This window comes from Piliocolobus tephrosceles, chromosome 2 (genome assembly GCF_002776525.5).
Source record: "Piliocolobus tephrosceles isolate RC106 chromosome 2, ASM277652v3, whole genome shotgun sequence".
NCBI lineage: Eukaryota > Metazoa > Chordata > Mammalia > Primates > Cercopithecidae > Piliocolobus > Piliocolobus tephrosceles.
The window spans coordinates 24,583,087-24,607,165 of record NC_045435.1 but is presented as its reverse complement, the minus strand read 5'-3'; the positions used below and the strand labels follow the sequence as shown (position 1 = coordinate 24,607,165).

The 24,079-nt window shown below is 35.8% G+C and overlaps 1 protein-coding gene across 3 annotated transcripts in view; it reads right to left on the bottom strand.

The window, feature by feature from the left end:
- The window catches only part of ROBO1 (roundabout guidance receptor 1), a 1,175,986-nt gene that overhangs the window by 133,581 nt on the left and 1,018,326 nt on the right, over positions 1 to 24,079 (bottom strand). For all 3 annotated transcript variants that reach the window (XM_026457249.2, XM_026457251.1, XM_026457257.1), the window contains one exon: positions 10,995 to 11,152. In XM_026457249.2, the coding sequence (XP_026313034.1) occupies positions 10,995 to 11,152 (158 nt within the window). The remainder of the gene's footprint in view (positions 1 to 10,994; positions 11,153 to 24,079) is intronic.

Sequence of the window (24,079 nt, the reverse complement as noted above, 5' to 3'; positions counted from 1 at the left end):
ACACTGATAGCAATGTCTTTACTCACAGAATTAACTTCTGTAGTATTTCCTATTTTTAAGCCAATAAAATATCATGCTTTAGAAAAAAGAAATGGTGTGGATGATACCCTCTTCCCATTTTACAGGAGAGTAGGATAAGAAATACGTAATTATATGTGGAAATAAAATTAACAAAATCACATATATTCAAATTAGCAACTTTTCATTCCTGAGTATCCTAAAAGACAAATTTCTGACTTATATTTCATTCATTTAACACCTTCTCAAGAAATACGTATTGAGCTTCGACCACAAGACAGACATGAGGAATACAGGTAGCCTTTCATGTCTTATATATATTAGATAAGTAATATATAAATCATAATTTAGAATAGATTATAAGAGAAGCACTTGGTAAAAGGAAAAGAAACAGATCATAGGAAGAAGAAATCTAGTGTGGGTATTTGGGTGGGATTTTGCTGATGGCTCCTCTGAAGAAGTTGTCTTTGAGACCTGAAAAATGAGTGTGTTAGACAAAGGGGGTGTAGGAACAGAACATTACAGATAGAAAACCACATGCCACGACTCTCATAAATTGGTACACCAAGCTGTTGGCATGAAAGCTTTCAAATGCACATGTAACATATGAATAGTGAAAAGACAGAGCAACAACCAAATGCTCACTGAAATTATCTTTTTAATTGCATTGTCATCTAAACTAATTTGTGTACTAGAACAGAGAATGCTTTAGTTTATTGCAGTCCTTTCAAAAGAGTGCTTGGACTTCACAGGTAGGTGTGAAATACTTGACTTTCTTTTTTCTAGTTTCAGGGTCCAAACATGATGAGTCTACGTATAATTATTTAAATAAAATTGCAAGTGTATGGGAAGTTTCAGGATGTTCCTTGGGAAGAGGAACGAACCAGCCTTTCTCAACCAGTACTTTGCATCTGAATCACATAATTTCTCAATTCCCCTAAGGATAATACATAACGAGAACTGTTCTAGATGCATGGGAAAGAAGCTGATTCATTACACACAGTGGATACCTTTAGGGCACTAGGACAGAATTCTCCTGTGGAATAAGCAGTTGATGATAGCATTGCCCAATAAAGGTATACATAGAACTTGAATCAGTTTCTTAATTTCAGTGTTAGTCTAAACACTACTTACTCATAATGCTCACCCAAAACACTCCTAGTGATTCTGTGGCAACTGAAAATTCTCACAGTTGTGAATCAGATATAGATAGAAATACGTGCAGAGGAGATAGAAAGCTGGATCTTTGTTCACATACATTTATATCATCATCTTGCTTCTTGAAGAAAATTGGGATTGTTATGGCATGAGTAGTTTTGGGTTTTCCTTTTCCATCAAGATTTAGATGACTAAACATATTCAGAGTTCAAATTGGTATACTAACAACAATCATAAAGAGAACACCATTACTAATGGGTATTAAGTGTGTCACCATTTACAATGACATTTAACTGCATTTTCTCGCTGAATTCCCTCAATGACACATTGAACTAATCTACGTACGATTAGATAATTCATTTCACAGATGGAAACGATGAAATTTATAGAGATCAAATGTCTTCCATAAGATCATGCATTTAATAGGTGTTGAAACCCAAAATTATAATGTGGTCTTATAATGCCCGAGCCTACGCTTTGTTCTACTAATCCCCAGTGTTTCAGTTATTAAATATGAAAATTAAGATAGACAGGAAACAATTATTTTTAAGTCATATATTCAATCCAATTACTGGTATAATAAAGTTGTGTTGACTTAACATATTTAAATCCCAAATAGAAAATTTATTTTGGAAAATAAATAGAATACACAACGTGCATTGACACTTTATGTAAGATGAACCCCCAAAAAATCTATTTCTACTTTACTACTCAGGTTTCCTTTGACCTTCACACAACAGAGCTATATATTTATTTTGCAGAAACACAAATTTAACTTCTCAGGGAAAAGGGGCTTTATGACATCAGCTGTATTAAGTATGTTAATTTCCTCTGGGGGAGAGGAGGGGAAGAGGAAGCGAAAGACATTGAACAATGAAAGGAATTGGAAGGGCAGACGAAGGCACTGATCGAAGGAAGGGAGGAGAGGCAGGTGGTGTAGGAAGGAGACATGTGGGAATCGGGGGGAAAGGAAGCAATTGGCAAGGAGTGGGCTGAATGCCAAATTTGTGAAGGATCTGAAGGGCACTGGGGATTTGGATGGGATGTGAGTCAGCTGCTTTTTACCAAAATATCACACCAACAATGGAAATCAAAGAAGCCTACAAAGACACACAGGAAGCAGAAAGGACTGGGAAAAGACCTGATGACACACTCCGTTCTAATAATTTTACCTCGTCAGCATGGGAATGGGAAATGTTAAATAGTTGTTTTTGGTTTTTTGGCTTTGTTTTGTTTTTTACTGCATAACTAAGTTGTTCGCCTACCTTCATTATGAATTTTCAAATCTTTAACTTGCTTTTGAAAGAAATGATCCAGACAAAACCCTTGTATATATTTTAGCTATTTTTTACTTACCTTATATAAATGTGATTTGCTTTTCAATGTCACTCATACACAAAACAATTCATTTAAACCTTCTAGGATTACAGTGACCAACTATCCCCATTTTCCCAGGCCTGAGGGATTTCCTGGGAATAGAATTCTCATTTCTAACACCAGGACCATCCTGGGCAAAACAGAATGGCTGGTTTTCCTATGTAAGGTAAAAATCTTAAGAAAGAGCTACTAAATGTACTTGTTCATCATACTAAAGCATACTGATGCTGTAAAAATTTTTTCTACATTTTGCAAAGAAGAATCGACAAAATCTTAATTCAGTTATGCAATAAATAGATGAAGTGAAAAAAAAGTTACTGATTGGATAATGGCTTTGATGAAAATAAATATCTTATAAACAAATTCTTTCCCCATCATCTAAGTTATTTTTTCAATCAAGTAAAAACAATGGTAGACATAGAGAATATTTGTGACGTGCTACTGTGAGGACAGTAGAAAGAAGAATAAACAAGTCAGCATAACTTATCTCAAGGAATAACATAAGTCATTCAAAAATGCTTAAGTCACAAAGGTTCATACCAGCTAAGAATTTGGAGCATGAAAAAATGACTTTTTAAGCTCTTCTTCTTAATAAAATGAAACAATTCAGGATAAATGATTGACAAAGGTTTTCATGAAGAAAATAATTCTGAAATTTCAGAATTGAGTCTAGGCAGAGCTTAATATTTATACTGTGGTTTTAATGTGTTAGTTTTTACTGTACTTTATTATATCTATACAAAATTCTCCACACACTATATTAATAATATTTTATTTAACTCAATTTTTCATTTGTTATGTAACATCTCATAATTGCTTACTTTTTTCAGCAATAACTTTTGAAATCTGTGCAGCTTATGATATTAGAACCTGGCTAATTCACAATATGGACTGATAACTACAAAGAATATTCAGTTGAATGATTTACTGATTTATAATATCCTCTTCAATATAAATCCTTCTTTTGGTAAATGCTAAATGATGACAGTTAATTGTTTTCTTTAAATAACCTCTAATCTCTTTTTAGGTAAGACTTCTAGTCTTCAGAATAAATAACTTTAGGTTGTCTGAGCTATAATATTTGGCCATATTTGACCATTTCTGTGGTCATCTTTTATGAACCTACTCAACCTTTCAAATTTAAAAACCTTTTTTATGTTATAGATTTCAATACTGAACATAATATGGACTAGTTCTTGAACATGCCAAACCCCAGTTTCAAGACCACCACAACTTCCATTCTGTGAACTAATCTCTCCAAATCCTTGAATATTAAAAATAGTACTTCATAATGGAAATTAAGAGATACTATCGTCCTGAGTCAAAATTCGCACTGATAGCATAGCAGAGTTGTTATATATGTTGCAGAATCTATAGGACCCTATAAAAATGTTATGAATGAAAAAACTGGAAGTGACCCCTTGGTTGCCCTCTCTTTCCCCACCAGCCAATTTAGATATAGCGACTGCATTAGCAGAAGTTTAGTATGTATCTGACAAGATTGTTGTCAGGATTAAATGGGTGAATATACACAAAGTGCTTATAATACGACCTGGCACATAGCAAGTGCTATCATCATCATCTCCTCGTTCTTCATCTTCTTTGTAAGACTAAATTGACAAGCATAAGCATACCCTAATGTAAAGAAAATAGCTTAGGCACTGGGTTTTCAAGTGGATAAAATGAGATTATATAAAGCATGTAATACAGAGCAAGTTCTTAACATTCAATCGCTATATTATCTCTAAAAATTGACATTTATTTAAATTACATTTAAGAAAATTTAAATAAATAAATGTAAATAATTTTTATTTACAATTTTTCAGATTAAAAAGGAACTTTTTTCTTTTCTTTCTTTTTTTTTTTTTGAGAGGGAGTCTCGCTCTGTAGCCCAGGCTGGAGTGAGCGGCGCCATCTTGGCTCCCTGCAAGCTCCGCCCCCCGGGTTCCCGCCATTCTCCTGCCTCAGCCTCCCGAGGAGCTGGGACCACAGGCGCCGCCACCACGCCCGGCTAAACTTTTTGCATTTTTAGTAGAGACGGGGTTTCACCTTGTTCGCCAGGATGGTCTCCATCTCCTGACCTCGTGATCCGCCCGCCTCGGCCTCCCAAAGTGCTGGGATTACAGGCGTAAGCCACCGCGCCCGGCCAGAACTTTTTTCTTTTTTTTTTGGGATGGAGTTTCACTCTTGTTGCCCAGACTGGAGTGCAAGGGCGCGATCTCGGCTCACTGCACCCTCTGCCTCCCAGGTTCAAGAGACTGCCCTGCCTCAGCTTCCCAAGTAGCTGGGATTATGGCATGCGCCACAATGCCTGGCTAATTTTTTTGTATTTTTAGTAGAGATGGGGTTTCTCCATGTTGGTCAGGCTGGTCTTGAACTCCAGACCTCAAGTGATCTGCCTGCCTTGCCCTACCAAAGTGCTGAGATTACAGGCATGAGCCACCGTGCCCGACAAAAGGAACTTTTTTTAATAGACTTTCATGACACAGTTATGCAGAAGAGCTAAATACAAGGCCTTAAATAACTATCTTGTAACATTCAATAACATAATCATGTATACTATGTAGCAGATATTGAAAATTTATTATTGTTTCTGTAAATATTCATTTACTAATCTAAAACAAAAGGTTTAATTCTTACTTGTCAATTAGCAGATCTCATATAAATACATAAAAGTATCATTTTCTGTTAGTGTAATGGTATTAATTTATGATCTTATTTTAATAGATACTAAGATAAACTATACAGTTGCTTTTGTCTCATCAGTTATCACCTAGGTACTATTAAATACCTTAATATTTTATTTCATAAACACATTTGTGTTTATGCTTGTAACAGTCAATTAAATAAGTTTTATTTATAAGCCATCCTCCATAAGAGATCAGCAATTTCATCTCTATGCCTGCAATTCCTGCAGCTACCACCAGGTTCATTTTATAGAAATCCAATACAAAGTATGAGAAATTGATGCCTGGAACTTGGTGCAACTGTCTGTGACCCAAAGAAACTGTGCTAATTTATAACAAACTCACCTTTTTGCTGAGATAAAAATAACAAAATTGTCTAAGAAAACAAATATAGAATAAATGGCAAAATTTTAAACAAACTTACTCTAGGAAAATATTTGCGATGTCTACTTTAAATGTTTTAACTTTTTCCTTAATGTAGAAGGCAATTTCAGTTTTTAGACTGAACAAAATAATTATTTTTTCAATACTTGGTGTTAACTTTTTCCCAATGTTGACATTTTCTTTTTTCCATCCTAAAAAAATATCTTGAACTTAAATGCAGTATTTCTAAAAAGTAGTGAAATTTTAAAAAATCGCTTTTTGTGAGGTATTTTCAAAGACATCCAAAAGAGCACTTTAGTCCTCCAATTTATCTTTGTAAGAAAATTTCATTTATTAACAAGATGGATATGATTAAGTCTCAAACACATGAAGTAAATCAATTTAATCTAGCCTACCAATTAAACTACTTTTATTTCTAACTCTGAATATAAATACGCATGTCTAGAAAACAAAGAACACTAGAGACAAACATCATTTAAGGCCTCTTTCAAATGATTCTAAGAAACATGTGCCAAAAAAGTTCTAAGAAATTCTCCTATCATGTAAGACAATAAGAAAATGTTATTTATATATTCATGGTTTATAATCATCCTGGATCTAAAATTTGGCTCAGAATCCAGGTCAATGTAAGAAGAAATGAATTAAGAACTTAAAAAAAAACACAGGTGCAGCTATAATTCAACTACATATTTCCCCTTTTTGTAGGGTGTGTCTTTGTTCTCACAGCTGGGAGAGGCGTACTTTAAATCTTCAACAAAGAAAGCCACCACATTAAAGAACTCTAGAAATTCCTATAACCAAAACTGTAGCAATAAGCATGCAATCTTCAATTGTCTTTCATAATGATATTATGTGCTTTAATCTTCTGTTCATCTGCACTCAGCACATTTGGCAAAGTACATTAACAATAGAGATGAACACACTCATTTGAATACAAGGCTTAGGAAAGAAGAATCACATACAATGGCTAATAACCAACATCTTTTCAGAATTTATTTTCACTATTGAAAAAAATAACTGGAAATAATGTCACGTATTCTGTTTATGTTCTAAGTTTTTGTTTTAATTATTCAATTTCAGTTTTGCCTCAAGGAAGAAAATAAAACAAAAACAATTACGATTTACATAAGATCAGTGATTTTGAACCCAAACTGCTGATTTTTAATGTATTCCTTTTCCCAAATGTATAAATGTGCTTTTTACCTCCAGTGTTTTATCAGTTCCACAGTCATAATTTATACAAAACACACAGATGGTCTTAGAAATAGTAAAAGTTTCAGATGTTACAACTTCCTAGCATATGGAACACCATCATGGATCATCATTTTGGCAGCATGTAAATGATTTAAAAGTTATTTATATATTAACATCTTGGCATCATTTCATAGTCATAGGTTTTTACAACTTTAAACTGATTCCTTATTGTAGGTGGTTCTTACATTAACTAGAAGCTACTGATGGTGTGGGGGAACTGGTGCTCTTTAATTAGAGGACAGCATCCCCTTAGACAGCAAAAGTAAATGAAGATTCTAAAATAAATTAAACATTTTGGCATAAACAATAAAATGTCATCTAGTTCACTATATGATACATCAGGGAGTTCCAAGAATTTTTAAAAATCAAATTTATTATAGTGATTTTAAACTGTGAATGTCACAAAAAAATTAACACATAGACAAGCATACCCACAGAATACAACCTTTAAAATTAACTGAGATCTTTCAAAATGCAAGACTACAACCACCATTATTTTTTATCTAGAGTATGGAACACGAAATTAAAAAGAGTCGTCTATGCTCTGTGTCTAGTTTTGATCTTTCCAGTCTGTCTTGAAAAGTTCAGTGAGGTTTTAACCCCCACCACTCCCCTGAAACGGCTCTTGTCAAGGTCATTCATGATTGCTCACCGAGTTGTTTAATCCAGTGGTGAATTCTTAATCCTCATTATTACTCCATCTACCAGCTGTAACTGGTAGTCACCGACACCTCCTTCAAACTGTCTTTACTTGGTGGCCCTTCTAATTTTCCTCCTTTCTCAGTGACTGCTCCCTCTCAGTTTCCACTGCTCTTTCTGCCTCTTCTCTGTGAGAACTAAGCATTGGACCACTTTTCCTTTCTATCTGCAATCATTCCCTTGGTGATTGCAGTCTCCTGTTTTTAAATAACATATAAGCACTGATGACTCCCATATTTATCAGGAAAGGCTATGCTGTATGTACTAAAAAATCCTCAGTGACTTAATCAACGAAAGATTTATTTCTCACTCATTTTACGCGTCCATCTTGAGAAGACAAAGGTGTGGGGTAGAATGTTCTACACATAACTCAGGGGCGCAGGCTCTCAGGGTGTCTTCCATGTTGCAGCTGCACTACCCTAAATAAAACCAGTAGCATGCTTGGTTGCAGAGTGGTAAAGAGAGTACTGGAGTACTTAAATCACTAGTATTTAATTTCTTTAATGTTCACTCACAACCCATGAAGCTGAAAAAGTCAAACAGGTCTGCCGGACAGCAAAAAAGCTGGGAAGTAGAGTGTTTCATCTGCCCAGAAGGATACGAGAACTGTATAGTCATGAGTACTTGTATGTCTACCTCAATTTAATTTTTTCTCCAACCTCAACCTCAATTCTGAATTCCTGACTCATGTATCCAACTGCCTATTTGACAATTGTAGTTGGATATCCAATAAGCATTTCAAAATTACCATGTCAAAAACTAAGCTCCTGATAACTTCCCATCCCAAATTTTCTCCTACAATCTATGGCATCTCCGTTAATGGCATCTACACCATTTCAGTTGTGCAGACCAATTAATTAGGAGGTCCTTGACTTTTGTCTTTCACTCACAAACACATCCAGTCTGTTAGCAAATTCTCTTGGCTACTGCTTTGTAATATATCCAGAATCTAGCCACTCCTCACTACCTTCCCATCCTAACAGCCTGGTTCAAACCACCATTTGTCTTTTACCCGGATTACCCTGAGAGCTCTCAATGGTTCTCCCTGTCTCTACCACTGCCACGTTTCAGTGTGCTCTCAGGAGAGCAGAGGCTTCCCAGCTTACTTAGATGAAAAGCCAAACTATCTACAATACCTGTAAGAGCCTACACAGTTGGACAATTATTAAATTCACAGCCTTTTTAAAAAGGCTATCTCCCTGATAGTATCTCCTATCAATCTTCACTCATTCTGTTCAACCAACACTGACTTTTCACTCTTTAGTGAATGCGTTGGGTATATCCCACCTTAGGGTTTTTGTATTTAATATTTTGTCTGCCTAGAATACCCCTCTTCCAGACACTTGCAGAGTTCATTCCATCAATTTTTTGAGGTTTTTTTTATGTGAGGCATTCTCTCTAGTCAACCTCTTTAAAATTCCAATCTCACCTGAACCCTAATGAATTCATCTACTTCTTCACAATTTTTAATAGGACTCACTATAGTTTAACTTACTGTATGTTATACCTATTTATTTTGGTTTTTGTCTGTAAATCCTTTCTCTATTTTTGTAGGATTTATTATAGTTTAACTTACTGTGTATTACACTTATTTATTTGGTTTTATCTGTATACACGCTCATAAAATGTAAGCTTCAGTAGAACACTGAGTTTTGATCAAGTTGCATCTCCAGGGCTAAGAATTTTGTCAGCCAAGTGTGGTGGCTCATGCCTGTAATCCCAGCACTTTAGGAGGTCAAGGCGGGCATATCACGAGGTCAGGAGGTTGAGACCATCCTGGCCAACATGGTGAAACCTCATCTCTATTAAAAACACAAAAATTAGCTCAGTGTGGTGGTGCACGCCTGTAATCCCAGCTACTTAGGAGGTTAAGGCAAGAAAATCGCTTGAACCCAAGAGACAGAGCTTGCAGTGAGGTGAGACTGTGCCACTGCACTTCAGCCTGGTGACAGAGCAAGATTCTGTCTCAAAATAAAATAAAATAAAATAAAATAAATTAAAAAAGAATTTTGTCATTAACTTGTATTAAACACGAATAGGTTATCAGGAAAGGCATGAGGGAAAGTCAGGGATAATAATGGTTTTAATGTGTTTGAATCAGTAACGAAGGGAAAGAGGAATTATAGATAATGGTCATTAAATGATCTAGAATATATTTTTAAGGGCAAAGTATTCTTATCTTCATTGTACATGAATCCAAAAGGAATCTGTTATCGCTAACAAGAGAAGAATTTGTTTCTTTACTCTATTTCTTGCATGGTGTTTCTTGACTTCATTTCCAAAAACCAATGTTTCCACAAATAGTTCCTTTTATCATGTGACTCTGCAGCACCTCTGGTAAGCAGAACCAGGTCATCTCACACCAGTCCCAAGAATTATAGAAATCCTTTGGGAGACTCATTCTCATTCAGATTTACATGAAAAAAATGCTTAATTTTCTTTCAAGGTACCTAAAACTTTGTCTCACACAACTTTCTCTACTTTTCTCACTGTTAATTTTTTCCAAGCTAATCTACTAACCAGTTGCTCAGAAATAGTGCAACTACTAATCAGGTTTGTGTGGTCTGCATCGTAACTTTGCTTTTGTACATCTTCAGCAGTGACCTTTTCCTCACACATACATTCGCCTAGGGAACTTTAAATCTTGACCAGCGAATTCACAATGGACAGATATTAATGCATGCTGAACAAAGACAATTATAAAGGGAAGTATCGAGCAACCACAAAATCAATGAGGGCTTGGTGACTGAGGGGCTTTAGTCAACACCTTCCAAGACAAAACAAGCAAGGAAGTCATAGAGAATCACTGCTGTCAAGAAGAAAACGCATCTTGACGTCATACAAATCACATATAATTTCTTACATCAGAGCAGGCATTTGAAATCCAATAATCTCATCATATGACTTCATTTTATATTGAGATAAATTCTTCATTAACCACCTTTGAAAATAAGATTTTATTTTTCAGAAACAATGTTGAACTCTACAGAACAGAAAAACACTTATAAAAATGAGAAAAAACATAAAAACATCTTGAAGTGGTTTAAGAGGCCTTCTGGAAACATACTAAAAACAGATCTTCTTTAATAAATAATTTTTACTATAACACATGGAAATTTTATAAGCCCTGAGTTATGATAATAATTAAGTCATACATAAAAGTGTTAACTCTGAGACATTAAAACAGGAATTACAGTTTTTCTTTTACTGATCTCTAAACACCATGAATTTTCCTCACTTATTTTCACGTCAACACAGAAAGAATTGAAATATATTCTTTTTAAAAGAAAAACTGAATATGGGAGCTGATACAAGCCTTTATTTAAAATAATCTACTTCATTTTTCTCTTTTTTCTTTGGTAAAGATACACACAGTTAGACCTACCAATGCCCTCTGCTGTTGAATTCAATACTCACAGTTATTCTTTCATCTTTATCATCCAGTGGAGAGCCATCTTTCTTCCACGAAATGGTGGGCTCAGGATGGCCTCGTGGAGGCTGGCATTCCATTACTGCAGGCTCTCCTACTGCAACCATGACATCTGAAGGGTTTTGTCTGAAGTCATCCCGAAGTACTGTAGGAACAAGATTAAATCATTATACTCAAAAGTGATATACACAGTCCTAATCTCTGAACTTCTTCTGCAGAAGACATTTATTTACTTATTTATTTATTTATTTATTTATTTATTTATTTATTTATTTAGAGACGGAGTCTCGCTCTGTGGCCCAGGCTGGAGTGAGCGGCGCCATCTTGGCTCCCTGCAAGCTCCGCCCCCGGGTTCCCGCCATTCTCCTGCCTCAGCCTCCCGAGGAGCTGGGACCACAGGTGGTGCCACCACGCTGGGCTAGTTTTTGTATTTTTTTTTAGTAGAGACAGAGTTTCACCGTGTTAGCCAGGATGGTCTCGATCTCCTGACCTTGTGATCCGCCCGTCTCGGCCTCCCAAAGTGCTGGTATTACAGGCTTGAGCCACTGCGCCCGGCCTGAGACATTTATTATAATTCTAATAAACTCCCACTAATAGCTCTTGCAATACAGCTTTAAGAATCTGTATCTACTTACAGATATCTGCAATTTAATAAAGATACTTGGCCTTAAACATACATAGGAGGGATAATCTGATGTTCTCCGCTGTTTAGCGTGCTCACAGTTAGCATTCGGCTCATCTTTAACTTGCATTTCTTTTCTGCCTGCTGCCTACATTTTTCTTAGCCATGTGCTAACGAATACAAGTGAATCCTCCTTTTATCTATGTGACACCACAGGATAATGCTTTCTATAATTAAATGAATTACATATACATGCAAAGCTAAATATTAAAAGAAAAAAATTAAGGTACTTCCAAGCATGAATTTAATTGAGTGATATTTTATACATATATAAAATTAATGTATAAGGTTACATAATCATTGTAATTTAAATATGCTCATTATAAAAACTTTAGACATATCTACAAAGCCACAACATTGAAACTCACTGTGTTTTTCCATGATTACTGAGAATGTTAGAAGGCACCAATATGGATAACAGCAGTGCTACCAACAGCACTACTTTTATATTCTATGTTTTTGTTGTTTTTTGTGTGTATATTATCTCATTTAATCCTTAACCTATTCAGAATGAGAAATACTATTAATTCTACTTGTACTACTAACATTAGTCCCATATTGTGCAGGAAGAAATAATGCACTATTGTAAATTCACTGTTGTAAATTGTACAATTCACTATCATAATCTCAGCTGGCTACTAATCTAATATTAACATACCGTAAAACAAGCAGCATTGGCCGGGCGCGGTGGCTCAAGCCTGTAATCCCAGCACTTTGGGAGGCCGAGACGGGCGGATCACGAGGTCAGGAGATCGAGACCATCCTGGCTAACACGGGGAAACCCCGTCTCTACTAAAAAATACAAAAAACTAGCCGGGCGAGGTGGCGGTGCCTGTAGTCCCAGCTACTCGGGAGGCTGAGGCAGGAGAATGGCGGGAACCCGGGGGGCGGAGCTTGCAGTGAGCTGAGATCCGGCCACTGCACTCCAGCCGGGCAACAGAGCGAGACTCCGTCTCAAAAAAAAAAAAAAAAAACAAGCAGTATTTTGTAACTGTTAGAATTAAATGTGGAAAGGAAACCAAATACATATTCCAAAAATAGTTCATACAGTAAAATTGTCCCAGTGTCTTCATAACATCAAGAAATCATGAATTATTTGGCATGTTAGTCTTAAATACAACTCTAAATAGTACGTTCAAGACATGCAATCTTGAACATACTATTTAAGACTTTTGCTTCCCTTCTCACAAAAGAGGGATGAAGATACATATACTTCAGTACAAAGTCCAATAAACAGTTATAGTTCCTCCACCCTGCTTTCCTTGATCTGATGTGTAATAGAATGTCAACCATTTTGGTAACCTAATTTAACACGGTACTGAAAATGTTTATTAGTATATTAAGTGCATAGATTTGGATTGATAAATGTTATTTATCTTTTAAAACCTATTGAATTGGGCTGCGTGTGGTGGCTTACGCCTCTAATCCCAGAACTTTGGGAGGCCGAGGCAAGAGGATTACCTAAGGTTGGGAGTTCAAGACTAGCCTGACCAACATGGAAAAACCCAGTCTCTACTAAAAATATAAAAGTAGCCGGGTGTGGTGGTGCACACCTGTAATCCCGGCTACTCAGGAGGCTGAGGCAGGAGAATCGCTAGAACCCAAGAGGTGGTGGTTGCGGTGAGGTGAGATCGTGCCATTGCACTACAGCCTAAGCAACAAGAGCAAAACTGTCTCAAATAAATAAATAAATCCTATTGAATTTTTAAATGAATATTTGAATTTAATATTTATTACTATAATTTTTTATTGGAATGGATGTCTTATTCCACTGGCATTTAAAAGTGCTGTCATGGATGAAGTATTACCATGTAAAAAACTTATGATCTAACCGTTCTTTCAAAAAATCACTTTAAACTTTGGTTTCAAAACCTCAGACAAGTTTAGGGGCTTATGAAAACCTATATTTTTCTCTTGATTTTTAAAATCTGTCCTTCCTCAATTCCAACCAAGTAGATGCATACATTTGAGTAAATTATCAAATCCATGAAAAAAAATCCCCATTTAAAAAATCTGAATATTAAGACAACTTGGGCATAGCATGACTATGTTAATATTTGGAAACCACTGCTTCAAAGAGAAGACTTTTTTTTTTTTCTTATCTTTGGAAAGAACAGTAAAAGGAAAACCAAAATAAATCTGACTGCACCAAACTGTTTAAATTCTAACTTCAATACTATTCACTATTAATAAAATATATAGACACAAAGGTAAACATTGTTAAACTGAAAACTCCAGCTACTGTTACCATGTAATAAAAGAACAGAGTATAAAGACTTTCACTTTTTATAAGCTTATATTATTAGTAGGTGTTAAGAATGTAACACAAATAAAATGTAAGGCTTGTAGAAAAGGCAAATGGATTCACCTTGACAGGCAGTATGTGCCTTTGCTGGATCACATTATTAATCAATGATAACACCTCTGAAAAGGTTCACACCTTTGAAACACCCAAAAGTAAAGTACTTTTCAAATAAAAGTAAACAATATGCACAATTTTTCTATGTGGCAAACTTAAAACCAGTTTGGTAATGCTATATCTTATTTACATACCGAATCATTTCTCAAATAAACCAATGAATGATAAAATGTCTTGCAGAAATATCAAAGGTCTAAGTCAGATAAATCAAGTTGTTTTTTTTTTTTTTTAACATTTATTATGTTATTTGGCCTTTTACCATATATAATGAAAAACTAACAAAATGTAATCCATTAAAAATTGTTGCTTAGTAATGCTCATGTAATTATTTTTGCAGCTGTAAAGCATAAAACTTGAGCATTGCCTATGACTATGGGCAATTCTGCATAAAGTTATGAATTTAACATTTTTCTTCTCTCTTCTAAAACTAAGTTTTCTCTCTTATCCCAAAGATTTCCTTTTGGGGAAAAATAATATGGTATCACATTATAAAACTATATGAAACTTTTAGTTAAATTGTCTAGTTTTCAAAATTCATGTGTATATTTAAGTCATCACAATAAAAATCAAACTCAAATGAATCACAGCATTTTGGCAGAAAAACCAAAAGCATCCATATACATCCCAGATACAGATCTTTGGACAAGCTTCTCCTTTTCTCCTTTAACATTTCTGTTAACCAAGGCATACACATTTTTAATGTTTCTTGATTTGAAACATGGAAATTTTAATTTGGAATTGTCAAAAAGGTCTAATAATTTGAAAAGAGCAAATAGCATACATAGTGTATCCAAGTAGATATCACCTAAAAAGGTATTAAACCAGAGTTCCCCCTAATATTATATAAATATAATATTTATTTCATATTTGTGTAGTCTTATTTTATGTATACAGTTTTGTACATATAATTTAACTGAATGGTATTTCCTTTTTTTCCATTCTATTAAATTAGAGAAAATATACGCTTCATTGAATATTTGAATCCTAGAAGGTTTTTTTCTTTAAAAAAAAAAATGGTTCACTGGGCCAGGCGCAGTGGCTCACGCCTGTAATCCCAGCACTTTGGGAGGCTGAGGTGGGCGGTCACGAGGTCAGGAGATCGAGACCATCCTGGCTAACACGGTGAAACCCCGTCTCTACTAAAAATACAAAAATGAGCCGGGCGTGGTGGCGGCGCCTGTGGTCCCAGCTCCTCGGGAGGCTGAGGCAGGAGAATGGCGGGAAGCCGGGGGGCGGAGCTTGCAGGGAGCCAAGATGGCACCGCTCACTCCAGCCTGGGGGATAGGGCGAGACTCCGGCTCAAAAAAAAAGAAGTTCACTAATTGTACAAAACATAACAAAGCATATAATCACCTACTTTTTGAAAACTTTACATCAATTTTAACACAATTCTCAAACTAAGTAAACATCTTTTGAGAAAGGAATTCTAAAATTCAGTAGTGTCTTTGCAACTTATCTGGGTAACATTAAGACAGGAAGCAAAGAATAAAAAAAGTTAAACAGAAAGTTTTCCAAGTAATATGGGGACTTTAATACTTGCAAAACAGTCTTTAAGTGCATTGTAGGAAATTTTAGAACTGAAACATAACATTACAGAATGGGCAGAAGTCTTTGACAACATATAATCAATCCCATAAACAGAGGCAACCAAGTCCCAGGAAGCTTTGCTTGTGTTATTTATGAGAAGGGGACCAGAAGAAAACCCAGGCATTCTGATTCCCAATGAAGTCTTTTTTTGTTTCTTTGTTAACCATGCCACTATTGTGCTGTAAAAATTCAACTGTTTCTATCTAGTCCATTGTATCTCCAATAAATTCACTTTATTATTGCAAAAGGCTTGACGTATGGTAATTGTGCATCACTGCGCTACAGTCTCACCACTATCCAGTCTTGGTAGGCTCAAGTTCTCAAGTTAAGTGTGAACAACTAATTGTGAATATTTGTGAACTACATACAATGCCTTTACCTTCATGAATCATAGAATCTCAGTGCAGTTAGGGGCCTGTCAGATGTGTGATCTGCACTTTTTTGCTTTAGAAATTAATAAATTAAGGCTCCTCAGGGAGAGAGGAGCATGCCACACAAATAATAATAATAATAATAATAATAATAATAATAATATCAGCAACATAATAATGATGTTAGCAATGGCTGATGCTAATTGAACATTTACTGTGTAAGGAACCTCAGTAAGTAACAACTCATTTAATACTCATAACAAGTCTATGATAAAAGGAATGTATTGGTTTTGATTTGCAGATGAGGAATTTGTAGGACGTGGTACCCAAGCTAGAATACAGATCTCCAGTACATAAAGAACACTTCTCTACCAAGTTACCTGCCTATCTGGTCTTAATACAGTGCTCATAATTCTAAATACACAAGTATCATGACATAATTAACATTTCAGACTCAGTCTATTGTAACATAAGTGAGAAATTTCCCTCCTGATAATCATATGGCTATCTTTGAATATATTCTGCATTCCTGTGTTTTTTCAGATTTTTTTTCTTGGAAGAGGACACCATTTTCAGAAAAATATTGAGAATTCAATTTCATTATTCATAATACATATGAAGTGCTCATTTTTATCAATGTTTCCCCTATTTCAACCACAAAATGATTGAAAAAGTTGTATGTTAATAAGCATTTTAATTAAATATGGGCAATTTAATTACAAGTGGGTATCTTGGGAAAAATAGGGGAAGATACTCTGCAGTCCTGGGATTTATTTTTTTCCACTTGCAGCAAATAGTAACCTCTTGTCAACTAGGAAAAAAAAGTAAAATGAAACCCTTAAAAAATAAGGTATATTGGAGGAGAAAATAAAGAAGAGGTAAAAATAAAATGAAACCCTTAAAAAATAAGGTATATTGGAGGAGAAAATAAAGAAGAGGTAAATAAAGACAACTCTACAAATGCTCAGTAACAACCTGTTTCTGTTGCCATGTAACATTTTAATTGTTCTCAAAATTACTACTCACATACCTAGTCTTTAATTTTGAGTACAGATAATATTACTTACTTTTATGATACTCCTACTTCCCTGTCTGAACACCAACTTTATGCTGATGTAAATAAGTGTAATTTAATATCAAAATAACTATCATTCTTTCATTTAACACATCTGCACTGAGCACATACTTTGTGTCTGGCAGGTATGCTATAAGTGTTGTATATTCCTTGCAGTGAAGTATATGTAAAATGTTGACGTCTGTCAAAAAACATTAATATTCACCTTTTTGGGAAAGAGTAATACCACAGGGTCTTATTGCAGGTTAGTTTGAATTAAGACATATATTTTGAAGGCTGGATTAGAAAGCATACCATGAAGTTTTCTATAACTATTTGCATTCCTACTTTTTAGCTGACAGCATTGCCCAGAAGAACAAAGTGCTGTTCTTTGTACAAATGTGTGAAAAATTCCTTAATATTTCTGAAATAATTCCAAACTTTAAAAAAGATTCCAACAAAAGGATGAATGTACAGAAAGATAACCCATTGAGGAGGAAAACTAAAAGAATAACAAGTAAAAGAATATTCCATCAAGTATTATCCATCTTAGAACACCATCTTCTAAAGCTAAGGAATTTGTTTCTAAAAAAGATGCATGTGAACATCAATTCTATATAAAGTTTTCCCATTTAATTTTTAAAATTTGACACTAAATATATCTAGGAATATTCTACAATAATTATGTCATCTTCTACTTGTATTTTTCTTATATCATGCAACTTTGCTTTTAAACCTTAAATTATGCTTTGCTTAAGGCCCTGGAAGAAAATATGCTGGTAGAAGCACTTTTGAAGATTTGACAAAAGTCTTATGTTCTAACCGAGAAAAGGAGTACTTTTATTCAAAAATTACACATTCTGAAAACCTGACATAGCGGATGGATGATAAATATCACTCAACATTATATGATAACAACAACCTAATGTGAATGAATACAAGGCATTGCAAATAGAATGAGAAGAATTATGAGAATAAAAACAATTACTAGCAAATTGTTTATTTATATAGTGTATGATGGAGAAGCAAGCTAACTTAAATATAGTTGTATGTTTCTGTATTCTGCTGGGCTGTAGAAATGGGGCCATGTTGTCCCTGGTCTTTTAATTGTTAGAATGACATCCAGATTGGGTTCCAGCTTAAACCACATTCACATTTTGCATAAATATGAACACCATAATGACACTTCCTGTACCACTGTGCAAAACACTGCCTAGTGCTTATTCCAACAGCACTAAGTCTTCAGGACAAAGAGAAGGTAAGTTTGGCATAGTAGGTTTCAGTTAAAATTTGTAATGTGTTCCAGAGAAAAGTGTACATCAGTAAGGATCAACATTTTTTTTTTTTTTTTTTAATTTGACTTTCAGTTCCGGGATACAAGTGGAGAATGTCTAGGTTTGTTACATAGGTATACATGTGCCATGGTGGTTGGCTGCACCTATTGACCTGATATCTAGGTTTTAAGCCCCACATGCATTAGCTATGTGTCCTAATGCTCTCCTTCCCCTTTCCCTTCTCCACCCTCAACTGCCCTCATATGTGTTGTTCCCCTCCCTGTGTCCATGTGTTCTCATTAGAATCAACATTTAAATAGTTAATATTCAGCAGACTTGAAAGTCTGATAGATCATTTTAAAATGTATCACCAAAGTAAGTCAAATGGCTAAAATCATATGTTCTAACTTAAAAGTCAGTAACTTACTGTATGTTTGCATTTTATACACTTTAAAATAACCTATAAATTAGACTTATTTTAAAAGTTCACTATTTATAGGACATCATTTTATACAGTAATAAATGTTTATTTATGAATCAGAAAACAGAAGTCTAGAATGTCAGAATCAACACAGATTCTTTCACCATTCTGTGATTTTAACAGGTACATTCACAATGACTCAGTTATTTCCACAAAAAAACAGAGTTTTATACTCTATCTTGATAGGGTTATTATGAAAGCTAATTATTTAATGTTTATACAGGACTTGCCATTTATATGGTGCATTACATCTGCAAAGAAGTATTGCTATTAGTCACTATGTAAGGAATTGCCAAATTTCTCAGCTGCCAGTACCAATGGAAAGGAGGACAAAGAATGCCATTGATGAGGGTTTTAAAGTGCCAGAGCAAAAGTCACACCCAGGAGTAGCCTGGCAGGGTTAAAAAAACACAGACAAAATGAGGATATCTGAGCTACGGGACCCTGATTAGGGCAAGACAGGCATGCATTCTTTCCTTTGTAAAATCCAACTTTTCATGTAGCGCCTTGCAGCAAGAGTTCTCAATCAAAGAAATATGCTTCTGTATTTACTGCCTGGCTCTTTGTATCTGAAGGTCAGTTCCATGAGAACAGGGAATTTGTGATTATCCCCCAGTATTTCCAGTGCCCAGGACAACATCCAAGACATAGGAGGTATCCAGTAAATGTTTACTACACTTTCCAATATGCTAAGTCGTAGATTTTAAATAGTGGCTTGCATTGGCAGGAGTTCTATAGTGGTAGTGCTTGAGGTATAGGGAGGTAGACACACATATTCAAATAAACACCTACATACATATACAACTATAATTGTGATACATGTCATGAAGGAAAGGGATAGGATGCTGTGTGAGAGAATAATAAGAAACATAATTTAGATTGGAGGTGACGGAATAGTAAGGAAGTAACAGTTAAGGTGAAGCTTGAGTAATGGGTAAAACTGATCCCAGGGAAGTGCATTGCAGGCAGAGGAAATGCTTCAGGTGAGGACAAATCCTGGCATACTGTAAACGTCATGGATGCTGTGTAGTGGGACCAGTGGAGAGCAAAACAAGACAAGCTTGGTAGGGACGACAGGGACCAGATTTGCTATGCACAGCAGCCATGACCAAGAGTAAGCTTTTATTTTAATTCCAAGGAGAAGCCACTGGAGTCTTAAGCAAAATAGTGTTATAATGAAATCTCATACTTAAATGTTCATTCTAGCCGCTCTGTGAATGAAATGGAGAGGGAAGTAAGGAGGGATATGGACGTGGAGGCCGGGTGTGGTGGCTCATGCCCATAATCCCAGCAGTTTGGGAGGCAGATGCTGGAGGATGGCCTGAGCCCAGGAGTTGGAGACCCACCTGGGAAACATAGTGAGGCACTATCTCTACAAAAAACAAAATTTACAAAATTAGCCAGGCATGGTGGTGCTCGCCAGTGGTTCCGCCTAGTGGGGAGACTGAGGTAGGAGGGTCGCTTGAGCCTGGGAAATTAGGCTACTTTGAGACATGATTGCACTACTGCACTCCAGCCTGAGCAATAGAGCCAGACCCTGTTTCGAAAAAATAAACAAACAAACAAGGAACTGTAGAGACCAATTAGAAGGCTATGGAAGTAATTACAGGTAAAATGGTGATGGTTTTATACCATTATTATGATAACAGATTGACACAATAGTGACAGATTGGAGGTACATTTTGTTGGTAAAAATCAAAATGATTTACTGAGGGGCTGAAGTTGACAGAGAAAGGCATCAATAACAACACCCAGGTTCTGATCTGAGTAACTGATCATGCCATTTTCAAGGTACAGGAGAACAGGCAGACAACATGTAAGTAAATCCTTCCATGCAGGAGAACAGGCAGACAACATGTAAGTAAATCCTTCCATGAGGAGGAACAAAAAAACATAAGATATCCTTATTTTTTAAAAAACTTAAAACATGGTTTGCGAGTATAGAGTCTGATATGAAAATTGTTTCATTGGTTAAAAAATATGATGGCTTTAAATTCACCCCCTTGATATTTAACACAAGATGGATTTTGAGCTATTTTGATCTATATGCTACCATATTTAAAATCTTATTTGCTAACTGATAATATTCCTTGATCAATGAATTCATACTTTAATTTTGGTGATGACAAATTTTAATCTAGTTTGATCCATATCGTATTTTCTAACTGAAAAACTCAAATACATCTGACACATTCTGAGTTTATAAATGTTATATACAACATGTGTGAATTATATATGTATATGTATGCATAATACAGATATGTGACATATATGACCACTAGTCATTGATATGCTGTGATGGTAACACTAAGCACCAAATTATGGTAAAAACAAAACAAAACAAAAACACTCAGTTATTTTAATTGGAGAATGAAAATAACTCAAAACATGGGGCATTCCCAAGGACTGCCATAAATCAAGCTCAATAACATATTAAATCAATCATAATAAAATCAATAACATACTAAAGGATATGATATATCAATATTTAAGGACACAAGAACTAATAGCATATTAAAAATTATTATACAATTAGAATACAAAAAAGTTCTTTGCATTTCACTTTCACATATGTAAAGCATATGTAAAATTCCCTGGAATTATACTGAATCCCCAAAATCTTATGGATTTTATTTGTGACTCACTTAATCATTCATTCAATAAAAGTGCAACACACTATATTTGGTGATGGTAGCTAATAAGATAAGACAAAGTCTGCTTTCAGGTCACTTATTTCAGAATGTGTTTTTCTCTCTCCTTTGTGTGTGTGTGTGTGTATTTCATAGCATGCTTCATTTAATTGAAATTTTAGATAAAAGTCTAATATGCAAAACAAATAAAGGAGATACTATTTTACTTTTCCACCTGGCGCTGTCCTGCAGAAGAGTTCAGTCTAGTGGTCCTGAAGAAAAGGCTCAAAAGTCACTAGTAAACAACAACAACAACATAATGTGAATAACAGCTCATATACAATCATAACTTTTTTATTTTATTTTACTTTTTTTGAGACAGTTTCACTCTTGTCACCCAGGCTGAAGTGCAGCGGCACAATCCCCAGTCTCGACTCACTGCAACCTCCGCCTCCTGGGTTCCACTGATTCTCCTGCCTCAGCCTCCCAAGTAGCTGGGATTACAGGCAAGCACCATCACACCTAGCTAATTTTTGGACTTTTAGTAGAGACAGGGTTTAGCAATGTTGGCCAGGCTGGTCTCGAACTCCTGACCTCAGGTGATCCACCCGCCTCGGCCTCCCAAAGTGGTGCGATTAAAGGCGTGAGCCACTGCGCCTGGCTGAGAATCATAACTTGAAATAATCTTAGTACAACCTTCCCTACTTACACTCCCACTAGCAATTGCAAATGAGGACACATAGGTGATGAAAGGACTCAAGGTTGCACGATGAGTGACCGAACACACAGAATTACATCCTGAAACAGACGTTTTCATCTTTTATTTTCATAAAGACACACATATTTTTTAAGTGCCTGAAAAAGACTAGAGTGTTTTCTAATTTAAATATTTCCTGGGAAACAAAGGCATGCGCACACGCACACACACACACTCGCAAACTCACACTTCTTTACCCTCTCAAGCCCACAATACCAGCAGCTAAATAGGAAAAGGATTCAAAGGAGTTTTCAAATTTTATGGAGCGGGGGTGGTAATGGTAACAGTCTCAAGGGGGAAGAATCCTCACAGTTTAAAATGATCTCATTAAAAACTCCCTAGTAATTGGGAAGAACCAGAGAAAATAGCTATTGAATTAAAAACAAACAAACAAACTCTTCTCACCAATGTATCTTTGTGAAACATAATTAAGGTTGCCACCTATAACATCCCCTCCCCACACGACCCAGAGGAATATTTCAGTGATAGGAAAAACCAAGTCTAAATAGCATACGCAGAAACACATGGACTAAACAAAGGGATCTTTAATTGGTGACAATCTGTCCTAAATCACTTTTATTATTGCTGAACATAATAACGTTCAGACCCGTTAATTCCTTGTATCTTCCCCTATCAGAGCCTGTCTTTGGCTTCAAAATAATAATGCCAAATACCTAACAGGGCTCTCAATCTCCAAGGAAAATAACAAGCATGCCATTGTGTAGCTGTGTGAGCTGCCTTTTCCTAACAAACTACAGCGCCCTTGGGAGAGTTTGTTGAGCCATCAGCTCTGGCAGACAAAGTTTAAGACCTTCTCTGGCTGGTGGCTAGAATCACGCTAACAACTCTGACTTAAGGTACTTGAGATTAAAGTAGTAGACAGTGAATCATTTTATTATTCTTATTAATGATGCTACCCTTTCCAATAATTGTTTTATGTAATTATACAATTCATTCCTCACTGGGTGCAGTGGCTCACGCCTGTAATCCCTGCATTTGGGAGGCCGAGGCAGGAGGATTGCCTGAGCCCAGCAGTTTGAGACCAGCCTGGGCAATACGGTGGGACTCCTGTCTCTACAAAAAATATATAAAAAAATAGCTGGGTGTGGTGGCACAGGCCTGTAGTCCCGCTACTTGGAAGGCTGAAGTGGGAGGATTGATTGAGCCCAGAGATCAAGAAGGCTGCAGTGAGCCATGGTCATGCCACTTCACTCCAGCCTGGGTGACAGAGTGAGACCCTATCTCAAATATATATATATACACACACACATATACACACGCATATACATACCAAAGAAAAAATATTGAATGTGGCAAAACAATTCAATAAAAATAAATACTACTGTATCAAAGTGAAGATCTTTAATTATTAATCATTACTAAATGTTATTTGTGGGTGTGTTGACTTTATTTTAAATATCAGTTCGTGGAAATAGAGTGTTTACAATGGAGGACATTTTGTGCTACAGAAGTCACATCTTTGACAACTCCTCACCTGAACCTCACTCTCAGTATCACGTGAGTTTACTATATACAAAACACCTGCAGTCAACAACATGGCTAACCCATGTCCTGGAGAGTTCTATATTGCTTGTGAGGCAATGGAAAGAAACTCTGGCTCTTTTCCTGCTACCCCAAATTACGCAGAGGCAGAGGCTGACGTGCTTCCACCACCAGGAACCCACCTGCGTGGCCTAGGAAGGCATTGCTGCGGGAGCTGTGATGGACACTAACACAGCTTTGCAAGAGGTGCTGAAGAGCACCTTCATCCATGAGGACCTGGCATGTGGGATTCGTGGTGCTGCCAAAGTCTGAAA